Here is a 12,435-nt window from a genome sequence, read left to right as displayed (position 1 = left end):
TCGAGTTTAACGCAGAGTATCATTGATAATTGGAAAATATCATAATATATATAAAAAAAAACTAATCATACCCAGAAATTTGTAATATTTTTAAATGTCACATGCTTTTACATATCACAGGTTAATAAAAATATGCTCCCTTTTTTAGTTTTCATATATTTATTTACATTTTTCATATTTTTAATGCGAATGTTATATATATTCAGATATTTTGCCGATATTCTCCCCCAAAAAGCCAAAATAATAATAATAATAATAATAAATTTTCTCAAGATTTTCCCCTTGACCACAAAATACGGATAACGGCAATTTGTGATATGGGTTGGCTGGGAGTAGTGGTGCTTTGTTAAGTATTTATAAAATATAGTCCTATTCTAAAAAGACTAAAACATAGGCTTCAATTCAGTAACCCATGCCCAACCTCAGCCCTACTACATAAATAAATATTTTGAAACTGACGAAAAATTCAATAAAAAACAAACAATCATAACAAATATAATTTGGAAATTTGACCCGCTTTAAATAGCAGTTATTAATGACCCCAATCTTCCCTCCGCCTCCTCCTCCTCAGTCTCTGCTAGGGAGGATGAAGCTTCCGAGTCGGTCATTGATGAACCGTCGGAGTCCCTCGAAAATGATCCGAGTCGTCTCTCTCGTCTCCGTGGCGGGACTCACCTTCCTCTTACTCCACCACTACGAGCTCTCCCGGATGACCGATTCGTCGGCCGACACGACGCATGGAGGTACGGTTCCCCGCTTCCTTCCCTCTTTTCTCTTGTTTGAATTCTGGATTCCGCATGGATCTCTTCCCGATCTTCCTCGAGAGAACTCCTGATCTTGGTTTGATTCTGAAAGTCTCGTTTATTCTCACACAAGAAGATGTCGAGCTGCGTCTCGTCCCGTTCTTTGTGATGATCTCGCATCCTCTGTTTATCTTGAGTTTCGCGATCTCTCGTTTCTAGAGCGATTAATTTCCATCTCTTCCTCTAGAAAACTTTCGATGATTTTAGTTTCTGCTCTCGCATTTTCCGTGATGTCGACGTGTTTTTCCGACTGGAACGCTTGCCTCTTCACCTAATTGTCGGAATATATCATGGGTTTAGCGTTTTTTTTGGGTATTTACATTTGTTTTAGCTCAAAATCAGTCATGTTTGCAGCTCTTCGCTCAATTTCCTAAACATCACACGATATTCAAAGAATCTTTATCAGTTCTCCCTCTCTGATTGTCAGCTCAGACTTGAGGGGCGAACGAGTTAGTTTTTCCGTGACAAATTTTGCAGGTTTCACTTATCAAAAACAGTATTTCCCCGCACCCCGTCCACAAGTTGACGGGACGTCACAACTGCGAAACCCCATGGGTAGTATCCTTGCCGAAAGGTCTAAGCTGAGTGTGTTTCTCGGTGTGCTAAAGTTGATTCCAATATAGCATTTTGAGCAATTAACCATTTTTAGTTTCATGAACCATGATCCCTCAAATTTTTACTATCTTAAAAAATTGGGTGTTTGGCACAGTAGACGTGATTCAACCTATCAATAACTAAATCATGTTAATCACATTTCCACAGTTAGTTCTATCATCTGATGGCTAACTAGATCCATGCAAATAAGAGTATACTTCTGTATGGTATCATGGTTTAGTACCAGAATAGATCTTGTCACTAATTTCCAAGCCACGGGCAGGGTGTGGTTTTACAGTACAGCAGCCACATATGGATCTGAATATGGGAAGCAGATCCAGTGTTGGGGGCAGAACACCAACTAGGGGGAGCCACACCTAGTAGTTGCCTCCCAATGATAAAAAGGGGCGTACTTCCTCCCTATTAAAAGGGCTGAAGACTGTAAGTGTTGAGCCGTGAAGACAGAGCCATGCCTCCGGAATATGGTACAACTGGAAAAGGACATTTCAGAATCTGGGTATACCTAATGCCAGCCTAGATCCTTCCCGAACTTTGCAAGGCATCAACTGAAACAGGTTCTTGCTAATGGTAAAAAGGGAGGTTTGAATGTAGGGGCTGTTCTCATTTTATCGAAAGGATTTGAATTAGCTCCCCCTGATCGTATTTCTCCTGAGATGAAAGAAAGGATGGGTAATCTGTCTTTTCAGAGTTATCTGTTCCTGGCGAGAAATATAATGTGAAATCATCTTTCCCATCTTAAAATATCCTATATATATATATATATATATATATATATATATATATATATATATATATATATATATATAGGTGGGAACAGGGGAAGGGGTCAGATTTATCCCGATGGGAGCAAGAGTAAACTAATCTTGACTTGTTTAGATCTGGGACTTGCAAGACCTAGACTCTCTTGATCTAGGAGGCCCTTTAGCAGATCCAAATGCAAATATTTTCCAATCCTTGTTTCAGTAATCTTTATGCTAGAAACAATGGAAGAACTAGGGATGTAAACGGGTTGGACTTGGGTCGGATTTAGGTGTAATCGACTCCAACTTAATCGGATCTAGCATAATCAGATCCGGATTTAGATTGAGAGTCTGATGGGGATTGGCTAAACTGAATCCAGATCTGACTTGCTTAAAGTCTGACATTTACATGTATTCAGATTCAGATTTTTCTTGGATTTTGATGTAAAACTTGATACTGAATCTGGATTTGATTATTAGTCCATCCTATTTGGGCAACCAAATTCGACTAAATGGATTCAAATTTGGTCAGATATCCGACCTGTATCCTAACAGTTTATTTAAGTGGCACCCATTTGTATCCTTATAATATTTGTATTTGAGAACTTTCTTATATATTTCTGGATTTTGGTTTGACAGGCATAGCCGTGATGCTAGGAGTTCTTGATCCAGTTATTCGATTTCAGTTTTTTTCTTTCCTTGTTGGGTTGAGAGAGAGAGAGAGAGAGAGAGAGAGAGAGAGAGAGAGAGAGAGAGCAAAGCCTGCTTTTGGAGTCATTTCTTTAGTAAGTAGGAGCATTAAATGGAACCTACCGTCTTATATAGGTAGGGTTGCATGCAAATAGGTTGGATTCAGGATGGAGGCTTTGCAACTTTTTTTATCTGTTCAAGATTTGACCGGATCCTACTCCCTCATATGTATTTAGCTGTTCGGGATCACACCTGTTTGCATCCCTACACCATCCAAAAAATGATTTCACAGGGATTTAGCCAAATTCTTGAGTTGCTTGCAATATTGGGCCAAACAGTATGTGGAACCCATATTTTCACATTATCGTTACAATGACACGCGACACGAGTTTAAATTTTTTTTGAAAAAAATTACATGAAAACACAGTTTTTTTTATTTGTGCAACTAAAAGCTATTTTTAATATTTCAATACATAAAAATATACTTTTATATAAATATTATTAAAAATCATTAAAAAAGGATTAAAATATTGTTGAAAAATAATATCTACGTCGTGTTGGCGTGCCATAGCGTGTTTTTAAGAGAGCAGATGGTGAACCCATAATGAAAGAGACGAGTTTACCATGTCTCTTTTAATAATTCATGCTCCAATATAATAATTTATAAGCCCTATAAGAATCAGAAAAGAAAATAGATACAATGGTTTGAATTTGAGAGGAGATTGATAGGTGGCATTGACGACGCTGGTCGTGACTGATGATTTCTGCTTTGATGCCTTGATTTACGGGGTAAAAATTTTCTATTTGGATTTTCTATTGCTTGTCTATGAAAACCAATTAAAAAAAATGAAAAGTTGCAGAATGAAGAAATGTCAGGTAGCGAAGGGTTGCGGAACTTGTTGGGAAAGGCCCCATGACTTGGCTACACAATAAACTCATATTTCTTGTTGCAACTAACTTTTTTCAAAGTACTGACTAATGCTTACAATTGGAATTATACCATATATATTGCAAAGTTCTCTACAGGAAAAATCAAGCCGTAGTAAATCACACCAACTCTAGGGATGTCACAATCTCAGCCTATGTACCTTGCCTAATGCCACTAAATTTTGAAGTTGGATGAGATCATTTGCATCTTGGTCGGTGGTTGTTCCCGAGCTGAGTTGAGCTAGAGTTGGGGTTATTTAAGATCAGCTTTGATAATTAATTGAGTTAGGTCTGAACTTTCATGTTGTTTGAGCAAGCTGAGCTCCGATCTTCTGCATGGTAAATATGCATTTAAACTTGGTGATCTATATATGACGTTGCTCATGGTGCAAGAACACTGTTTTTTTGCTGTGCAGAGATTTCACATTACTAAATATATTTAAATTTTAATGACTTCTAGCCATAGTTACTGGAAGTGCCTCCCTAGAGGAGGAAGTGTGCTTCTCACTCGCTTCAATTGCTTCCCTTTAGTTTTCCACTTTATTCTCGTCGTTTTTCCTCTTTTTTTATTTGCTTTCCTCATATATTTTGTATTTTTATGTTTATATTTTTCATCCCCTCTTCTTTCCCCTCTTTCCCATTCACTTTTCCCTCATTTCTCACTAGTTTCCTTTCTTTTTGTGATTCTCACACTTTCACAATCACTTACAAAAATGAATCCCACTTCTCGCTTCATACTACTTTTTAACCCTCACCTTCCAACTTTCATTTATCCATTTTTGCCAATTTTGCTTCCAAGTAACTATGCTTCTACCAGTTAAGCACACCAAGCTGGTGATAAGTCGCAACAAAGTTAATTATGGGTTCGTGTAATCCAAAGTCTCATTCCCAGCTTGGTCAAGCTGTGTAGAGTCAACCAGGTCTACCAAGCCATTTTCATGGAGTCAGATGGCTTTGTCCATATATCCAATTACCTTTGCTAGCCATGACCATTTTCATACATATGAAACGTGTGGCTTGAACTTTGAACAAGGAAACTCACGCTAATCTCTCTCTCTCCTTGCATGTTACAGTCAAAATCTGGAAATCCCAAATCCCGAGAATGCCCTTCGCGCGGAACCAAACAGGCACCACGTGCGACTTCTCTCAAGATCGGTACAACGTCTGCTTCATCGTGGGTACCACCTGGATGGACCCCACCTCTCGCACCTTCCTCCTCCTTGACCCCTCCAACAAATCCCCTCCCTTCACACATAAATTACGCCCTCATCCTCGTAAGTGGGAGGAAGAAATCATGTCCAACATCACTGAGCTCACTATTACCACCACCACCATGAACATCACTTGTGATGTGAACCACGACGAGGCCGCTCTGGTCTTCAGCACAGGCGGATACTCTGGCAACCTCTACCACGACTTCGACGACGAGATGATTCCGTTGTACATCACTTCCCGATTCATGGACGGCGAGTTCGTGCTCGTAATCTCCGAGTACCACAACTGGTGGGTTCGGAAATACTATGAGGTTCTGCACCACCACTCTCCTTACAGGATCATAAACTTGGACAATGAGACTTTGACCCACTGTTTTCATCGCGGCGTGGCCGTCGGATTGATATCGCATGATGACATGACCATTGATCCCGATTCCATGCCCAACGGCGACAACATGGGTAGTTTCCGTGCTTTCCTTGGTGAATCATATGCCAAGAAGCACCTTAAGCTCGAACCTCCTTTGGATCGGACCCGACCCAGATTGGTGATGGTGGTCCGCAATGGAAGCCGTAGTATCATGAACCAGGCCGATGTTATCAGTCTCGCCGAGCGGACCGGGTTCATCGTGAAGACATTCATGCCAACTAAGATCACGGACATGAACGAGGCATTCCAGTTGATCAATGCGAGCCATGCGATGATGGGCGTTCATGGGGCGGGTCTGACCCATTTCATGTTCTTGAGACCCGGGTCCATTTTATTGCAAGTGATTCCTCTGGGTGCGGACTGGGTCGGCGAGACGTGTTTCGGCCAGCCAGCCCGGGCCATGGGGCTGAAGTATATACCGTATCGGATTGAGGTGGAGGAGAGCAGCTTGGTTGAGAAGTATGACAGGAATGACATAGTTTTGAGAGATCCTCAAGCCGTGGTGACGCAGAATTGGATGAACACCAAGAATATCTATTTGGAGCCTCAGAGTGTGAAGCTTGACTTGGAGAGACTGAGACGGTATCTGGAGATGGCGTATCGGCATGCGAAATGGTTCATGGAAAACGGATCGGATTAACCCTTAAGTCGTAATTGATGTAGGGAAAGGGGGTGGATACAAAAAAAAAAAAAACATTTTGTAAAAGGTGATTCATATTTAAGATATAGAAGAAAATAAAGAGTTTTGCTAGTTTTTTTTCTCAATTTGCAATACGATGGAGAGCCATACTATTGTGCAGCGGAATTTTTTTTTTTTTTTGGGACAGAGAAAGCTGGGGTTAGGCAGACCCTTACCAGTTGTACAACCTTACCATATGGGGTTCGAACTTGCAACGTCCCTAAAAGATTCCAAAAGTCCGAGTTTCACCAGGTAATGACTCGGCCAACTTCATTTAGCTTAGCAATCAAGTCAATGACGGACCTGGGCCAAGTAAAGTAAGTGCTTGTTGCTCGATCACATTCTTGACACAATTCAGAGGAGTTTAAGGAGTTCGGTTCCACTCATCCCCATCATCACACCTTGGGATATCATTGGTGTAAGTTGTTTTGATCAAATCGGACCCTGTAGATGTGATCTACGTGGTTTATTTAGTGAAGAGAGGTATTTGAATCGCCAGAGTTCGATTTGTGTGCGAGATTTTTTGGTGATTCAAAAATTAACAGCAAAAAAAAAAAAACCAAAACTTTTTTTAATCTAAAAAATCATGTTTTTCGTATTTTACCGACCCTGAAGTCCATCTATGAGGTCAGACTGGATGAAAATAACTTGCATCAAAAGACCTCAGAAGGGCACCAAATGGGCGTCCCACCCCTGGGTCCTAATTACAATATCCAAAGGTCAACTTCAGGATCCAGATACTAAAATTACATTATCCAAATTGAAGTTCAAACAAAAATTGAAATAGGTTCCTCAAAAAAAAAATATTGAAAAAAAAATCTTAGGTGTTACACCTCCTCAACTGGATTGCCTGGACGCTGTTTCTAGAAATATCACAAACTTGTTATGGGGATCTTTTTGGTAGTGAAAAAAAATCTTGCAATAAATTAAAAGTTTTTTCCCTTTTGAAAACTCCCAAGAAAATATCAAGATATGTGATATTTTAAAAAAACCAGGAAAATATAAAAAATAAGAAACGGGTTGAAATCATATCTATTATGATATTTCTTTTAGGGGCTTTTATTGTGATACTGAACCACCGTAACTTATGGTGGTATATACACACTTGATTCACATAGTTCTAATCTCTAAATGCAAAATCTAACTGTTGCACCATGTTTGGCATGTTCTATTTATTATTATTTTTTGTTTTAAAATTGATTTCAATATTGATACCATTTATAAACCACCCTTATCTTCATGAATTGTGAGCTGTTGATTTTTCACCATCCCAAAATCTTGTGGTGTATTAGATACGATAAAACCCTCTAACATAATAAATAAACCATGTTAAACGTATCCATATGGTTAGATCGGCTAGATCCATACAAGAGTGTGTACACTGCCCTATGATATCATGGTGAAAAAACCACCATATATTTTCTCTTTTAAATATAGACAACATTTTAAAAATACCATCTATTTTAGGCATTTTTATCAGCTTTTAAAGCACCACAATCAAATCATGTTATTTTAAATGTCGTCTATGTTTGTGACTGGTTAAAGTCTTGCACCAGTAGGTGCAAATGGGCCAGATCGTACTACGTCATTGAATCCGAACCATCCAAATTTCAGGCATCGAGTATGACGGAATCTGATCTAGGTCCCACATCACTGAGGTGAATCTGGATTTGGAATTTCTATGACTACTACACCCAATGAGAAAAGGTGGGAAACAAGAGTTTTTTTTTTCTTTTTAATCTGCACAGAAAAAAGAAGAATAAATCCAAATCCAACCATAGATCTGCATACAACTGTTTGAATCTGACCTGAATGATATCCATATCGAAGAATAACATATTGGATTCGATTCAGGAATCCTACTAAATAGGATTAGGGGTGTCAATGTGTTGGGTTTGGTTTGGACCCAGTAGAACTAAACCCAGATCTGATTTGAGATGCTGGTACAAGGTCTGGACCCCGGTCCAATCAAAATCACTATAAGAGAAACCATACCCAAATCCTATAAGGTTTACATGAACCAGAGTCAGTAAAATAATATTTTTTTTAATCTTTTTTTAGATTGAAAATTGCAGATCTTAGTCGAAACTCAGGTTAGCCCCGGTTCTAGTATGAAATTTCGCAAACCATACCTGGCTCCATATATTAATCAGACCCTTTGAGTCTGACCCGGATTCTAGCAGGACCTCCTTGTTTTATCACCAAACCCTCGGGCCGGGTCCAAGTCAAACATGACCCATTGACGCCCCTAAATATGATGATCCATTGGAACCCCAACTTGGCTGTTATGACTTCCCTAGTTCTCCACTTGTTAGGTTATCGGGAATGAAATCAGCCCATTGCACAAAGCTGATTCACCGTCTGGCGACGGCACTTGGTTAGGAGGCAATTCAATTTGTCTTGGGACGAAAGGGCATCCCAATTTGAAACCAGAGGGTGGGTCCTGTTCATCTGCAAGCTCAATCATCACAAGGGGAAACTAATCCAATGGGCACAGAAACGAGACTCAGGAACATGGCCTAGATGGCACTACCCAGTAGTGGTCCAAAAGATTTATAATATATTTATAAAAATAGAATTAAGTCAATATAGTCAAGGTGGCCGAGTTGGTCTAAGGCGCCAGTTTCAGGTACTGGTCCGAAAGGGCATGGGTTCGAATCCCATTCTTGACAATTTTTTTTTTCATTTTTTTCCATTTTCCTTTTTAGAAAGGATGTAACAATAGCTTATGCATAAAAAGGACTTTTTACATGAATTTCTTAAGGCTCACAAACCAGAAAACACTGTTTTTTGTTCAGTGAAAACCAGGAGAAATGTTTGGTTAAAGGTCACAGCACAATGCTTAGATAGATGGTTATGGAGATGGAAGATCAGCACCATCAATTGCCAAAAAAAAAAATGCCAATTAAGCCTGGCATACCCTTCGTGACAGTCTTTAGCCTGGGTGTTTTCATTTCTGAACATAAGACTTATTCTCTTCCATTTTTGCTAGAAAGATTATGTACAGGCAAAAAAGAAAGGAAGAAAAAGAAAAGATGACCCTGGTCGATCTGCTGCATCTCAAATGGATGCAGGAAAGGAGGGATCATTCCTGTCAACCACTTCTTTCAACCTGCTCCTTTGCATCATTCAATTTGCCTTCCTTTAGCTTCTTGTAGTCTCCACCATGGTTTCAAGATTCATTATGTAACCTGTCCCTCTCTTCTCCATTGGGGCAATCCATTGCTGAAGGCTTCAAGTTCCCTCATCTGGAGAGCATGTCTGCTGCTGACAATGTGCTGACCATAACATACCAGGCCCTTGCATGGGACCTCACACTCGAAGCACCACAGCAGAGGCCTACCCTTCTCAATCTCACCCTCCAAAAAGGTCTTCTGCATCTCGACTTTGGCTTCTTTTGAGTCTCTCAATGTGCTGCATCCCGCGCAAGTGGCTAAAGGTGCATGCTGTGGTTGTTTACGTTGTATATTCCGCAGACAGGGTTGCTTTTGCCCAGGAATGGAGGTGAGGCTAGGCTGCATGTACCTGATTCTGCTGCTTTTTGCTTCACTTCAGAAAGACTCGGTCATTGCTGCATCATCATCAAATCCTAATTTCATAGTTAACGCTCTTTTTGGACAATCTATTGAAGAACTGTTGGATATTTTGGATCCAACCCTAAGTATGACCCTGTTTGACACTAATGAACGCTTTAGTGGAGCATTAGTGGAGAATTAGTAGGGAAGGGGTTACGTGTTCAATATGGCATGTAAAGGGTCATGTATGTAACCCTCACTTTCCTCCCATTATAAATTAAGTAATGGTTGCTTGATGATAGCAATCAAGGTATCCTCTTTTTCAATTGGGTTCAGGGTGGGTCCTGCTCATCATCGACTTGATGGTCTGGGCTCATCGTGGGCTTCGATAAGCTGAGGAGAACATTGTGCACCTGCGTCAACGCTCGTCTCATTCATAGCGTCTACTGGTATGTATGATTTGCTTTAACATTCCGGTTATGGTTTTACCTGAATGCCAACAATGGGTTATGGGCCCACACCGCGCATCTGCTGCATGTGGTGTGGGTGCGTTGGCATTTTTGCGTAGCTCCCCAAAAAAGTTGTCGCCAAAGAGGTGTTTACCGACGACACACAACTTGCAGGTCGACAACAATCACTATCTCTTTGCAAAGGCTGGCGGTGGTCACTACCAGTGAGCAAGGATGTCAGATCCTAGTTTCTGTAGCCACTACGTTTTGGAGTCCCATCGATTGCTCTCGACCGAGGTATATCTTGGTTGACTATGCCTAAGGCTGGCCCCTGTGGTGGCAAAAATTGATAGGAAAGGGGGGTCACGATCCTTTTCAAGCCCCCCTTTTCACCACCGTAAGTCATCGGCAGACGGCCCAAAACGTTTGTGGTTGGCCCCAGTGGCTGTTGTCGTCGGTGGTTGCTAGGGCCGCCCGCCAGAGTAATATGGCTGGATGGTGGCTTTGAGGGGATGATACCCTGAATCAGAACTTAACAAAAATTTCAAAGATGATTCTCTCTAGCCTACTCAATCTCGTAGGTGAGGTTCCTTTAAATAATATTTTGATACAGAGCATTAACAAAACTGTTTACAGAAATAAATCCCTTGATTTAAGGAAATATATGTTTGGTTGTTTTAACAACCTTACTATCTTTTCTTGTTTGACAGATTTATCTTTAGCTAGACAGCTTGACGAGTTTTCCATATGATGCTAAATGGGGAAAATTTCTGCAACATTGATTTCATGTGATGATGTTTTTGTTACTATTCTAATATCCCCCCTTTAAACTCAAGCTAGGAGTGCGTAGATTGAGTTTGTCTCGTAGAAACAAGAACCGAGAGCTAGTGAGGGTTTGGTCATGATGTCAACAATCTGATCATCAGAAGGAACATATTGCACTTGCATATGGTCTTTGGTAATGTGATCCCGAATGAAGTGTACATCAATCTCGATGTGCTTTGTTCATTGATGAAGAACCAGGTTGAGAGATAAGGCAGAGGCACTCAGGTTATCATAGTACAAAGTTGTAGTCTTTGAATGTCTGATCTGAAGCTCTTTGAGTAAATGTGTGAGAGAGATAACCTCGACAACAGTGTTAGTGAGTGCCTTGTATTCAGCCTCAGCGCTAGATCGAGCCATAGTAGCTTGTTTGCGAGCACTCCAAGAGACAAGAGAGCAGAAAAAAAAATCAACAAAGCCACCAATGGATCCTCAGTGGGCCAATCAGCATCGGCAGAAATGAGAAGACAGTGAGAGAGAGTGCCTTTGATGTAACACAAAATGTGCTTTACTGCGCTCCAATGATCCTCAGTGGGCCATTGCATATACTGATAGACCTTGTTGACTACAAAATTGATGTCAGGTCGAGTGAGGGTAAGGTATTGAAGAGCTCAGACTACCTGGCGATAACTGGTGGGATTGGAGAGAGTAGATTCTTCATCTTGAAGAAGACGACAGGATAGAGACATGGGAGTGGCTGTGGACTTAGCGTCAAGCATATCCACTTTGTGCAAAAGGTCCACCATGTATTTGTGTTGGGTGAGGAGAAGCCTATGTCGAGTGGGTGTAGCCTCAATGCCAAGGAAGAAGTGGAGAGGTCCCAGATCTTTGATGGAGAACTCTTGACCAAGTTGAGCAATGGTGTGGGAAATGACGGTCGAAGAATCTCCATTGAGGATAATGTCATCAACGTAAACTAACAAATATAAAATGTGAGTACCCTTAAACATGAATAAAGAAGGATCTATGCGAGAGGGTATAAAACCAAGGGAAAACAGAAAAGTGCTAAGACGATGGAACCAGGCCCGAGGGGCTTGCTTGAGTCCGTAGATAGCTTTATGTAACTTGCAAACAAAATGTGGCCTCTGGGCATCAATAAAGCCAAACAGTTGGGTCATGTAGACTTCTTTCGAAAGAGTGCCATTGAGTAAGGCATTATTTACATCCAATTGACGAATTAGCCAACCACGAGAAACAACCACAATGAGTATTAGACGAATAGTGGCTGTTTAATGACTGGACTGAAGGTCTCAAAATAATCAATGCCTTCTTGCTGTGTGTACCTTTGGCGGCGAGACATGCTTTGTATCGGTGGATGGTTCCATCAACATTGTACTTAATTTTAAAGACCCACTTGCTGCCGACAATGCGTAAGATGAGGAAGGAGGGACCAAACTCCAAGTGTTGTTCTTTAGGAGGGTCGTATATTCGTCATTCATGGCTTGAAGCCATTTAGGATCTTTAGAGGCTTGGAGATAGGTGGATGGTTTGAGGCTAGGAGGATTGGAAGTAGTGAGGTAAGTTTTGTATTTGAGAGACCCGATTTGAGATCTA

At 40.7% G+C, this 12,435-nt stretch overlaps 1 protein-coding gene and 1 non-coding gene across 2 annotated transcripts; both read left to right on the top strand.

The window, feature by feature from the left end:
- Nucleotides 1–622: 622 nt before the first annotated feature.
- Nucleotides 623–6,079, top strand: LOC149813155 (xylan glycosyltransferase MUCI21-like). Its single transcript, XM_089992246.1, has 2 exons — nt 623–743; nt 4,849–6,079. The coding sequence occupies exons 1-2, from the start codon at nt 635–637 to the stop codon at nt 6,054–6,056; spliced, it is 1,317 nt and encodes a 438-aa protein (XP_089848372.1). The 5' UTR covers nt 623–634; the 3' UTR covers nt 6,057–6,079.
- A 2,607-nt stretch (nt 6,080–8,686) lies between these two features.
- TRNAL-CAG (transfer RNA leucine (anticodon CAG)) lies at nt 8,687–8,767 on the top strand. The gene has a single exon. It is a non-coding gene; the product is annotated as a tRNA-Leu (tRNA).
- Nucleotides 8,768–12,435: the final 3,668 nt, after the last annotated feature.

The sequence above is a fragment of the Nuphar pumila genome, chromosome 16 (genome assembly GCF_984573655.1).
Source record: "Nuphar pumila chromosome 16, dmNupPumi1.hap1.1, whole genome shotgun sequence".
In the NCBI taxonomy this organism is placed as follows: domain Eukaryota; kingdom Viridiplantae; phylum Streptophyta; class Magnoliopsida; order Nymphaeales; family Nymphaeaceae; genus Nuphar; species Nuphar pumila.
The sequence above is the reverse complement of the archived record's forward strand: the minus strand, read 5'-3'. Positions and strand labels throughout refer to the sequence as shown.

What these genes read in the sequence shown, in the direction of transcription:
- LOC149813155 (XM_089992246.1), top strand. Translation starts at nt 635, where the DNA reads ATGATCCGAGTCGTCTCTCTCGTCTCCGTGGCGGGACTCACCTTCCTC. An exon ending in GGCCGACACGACGCATGGAG is followed by an intron (nt 744 to 4,848) that starts GTACGGTTCCCC and finishes TGCATGTTACAG; the next exon opens with TCAAAATCTGGAAATCCCAA.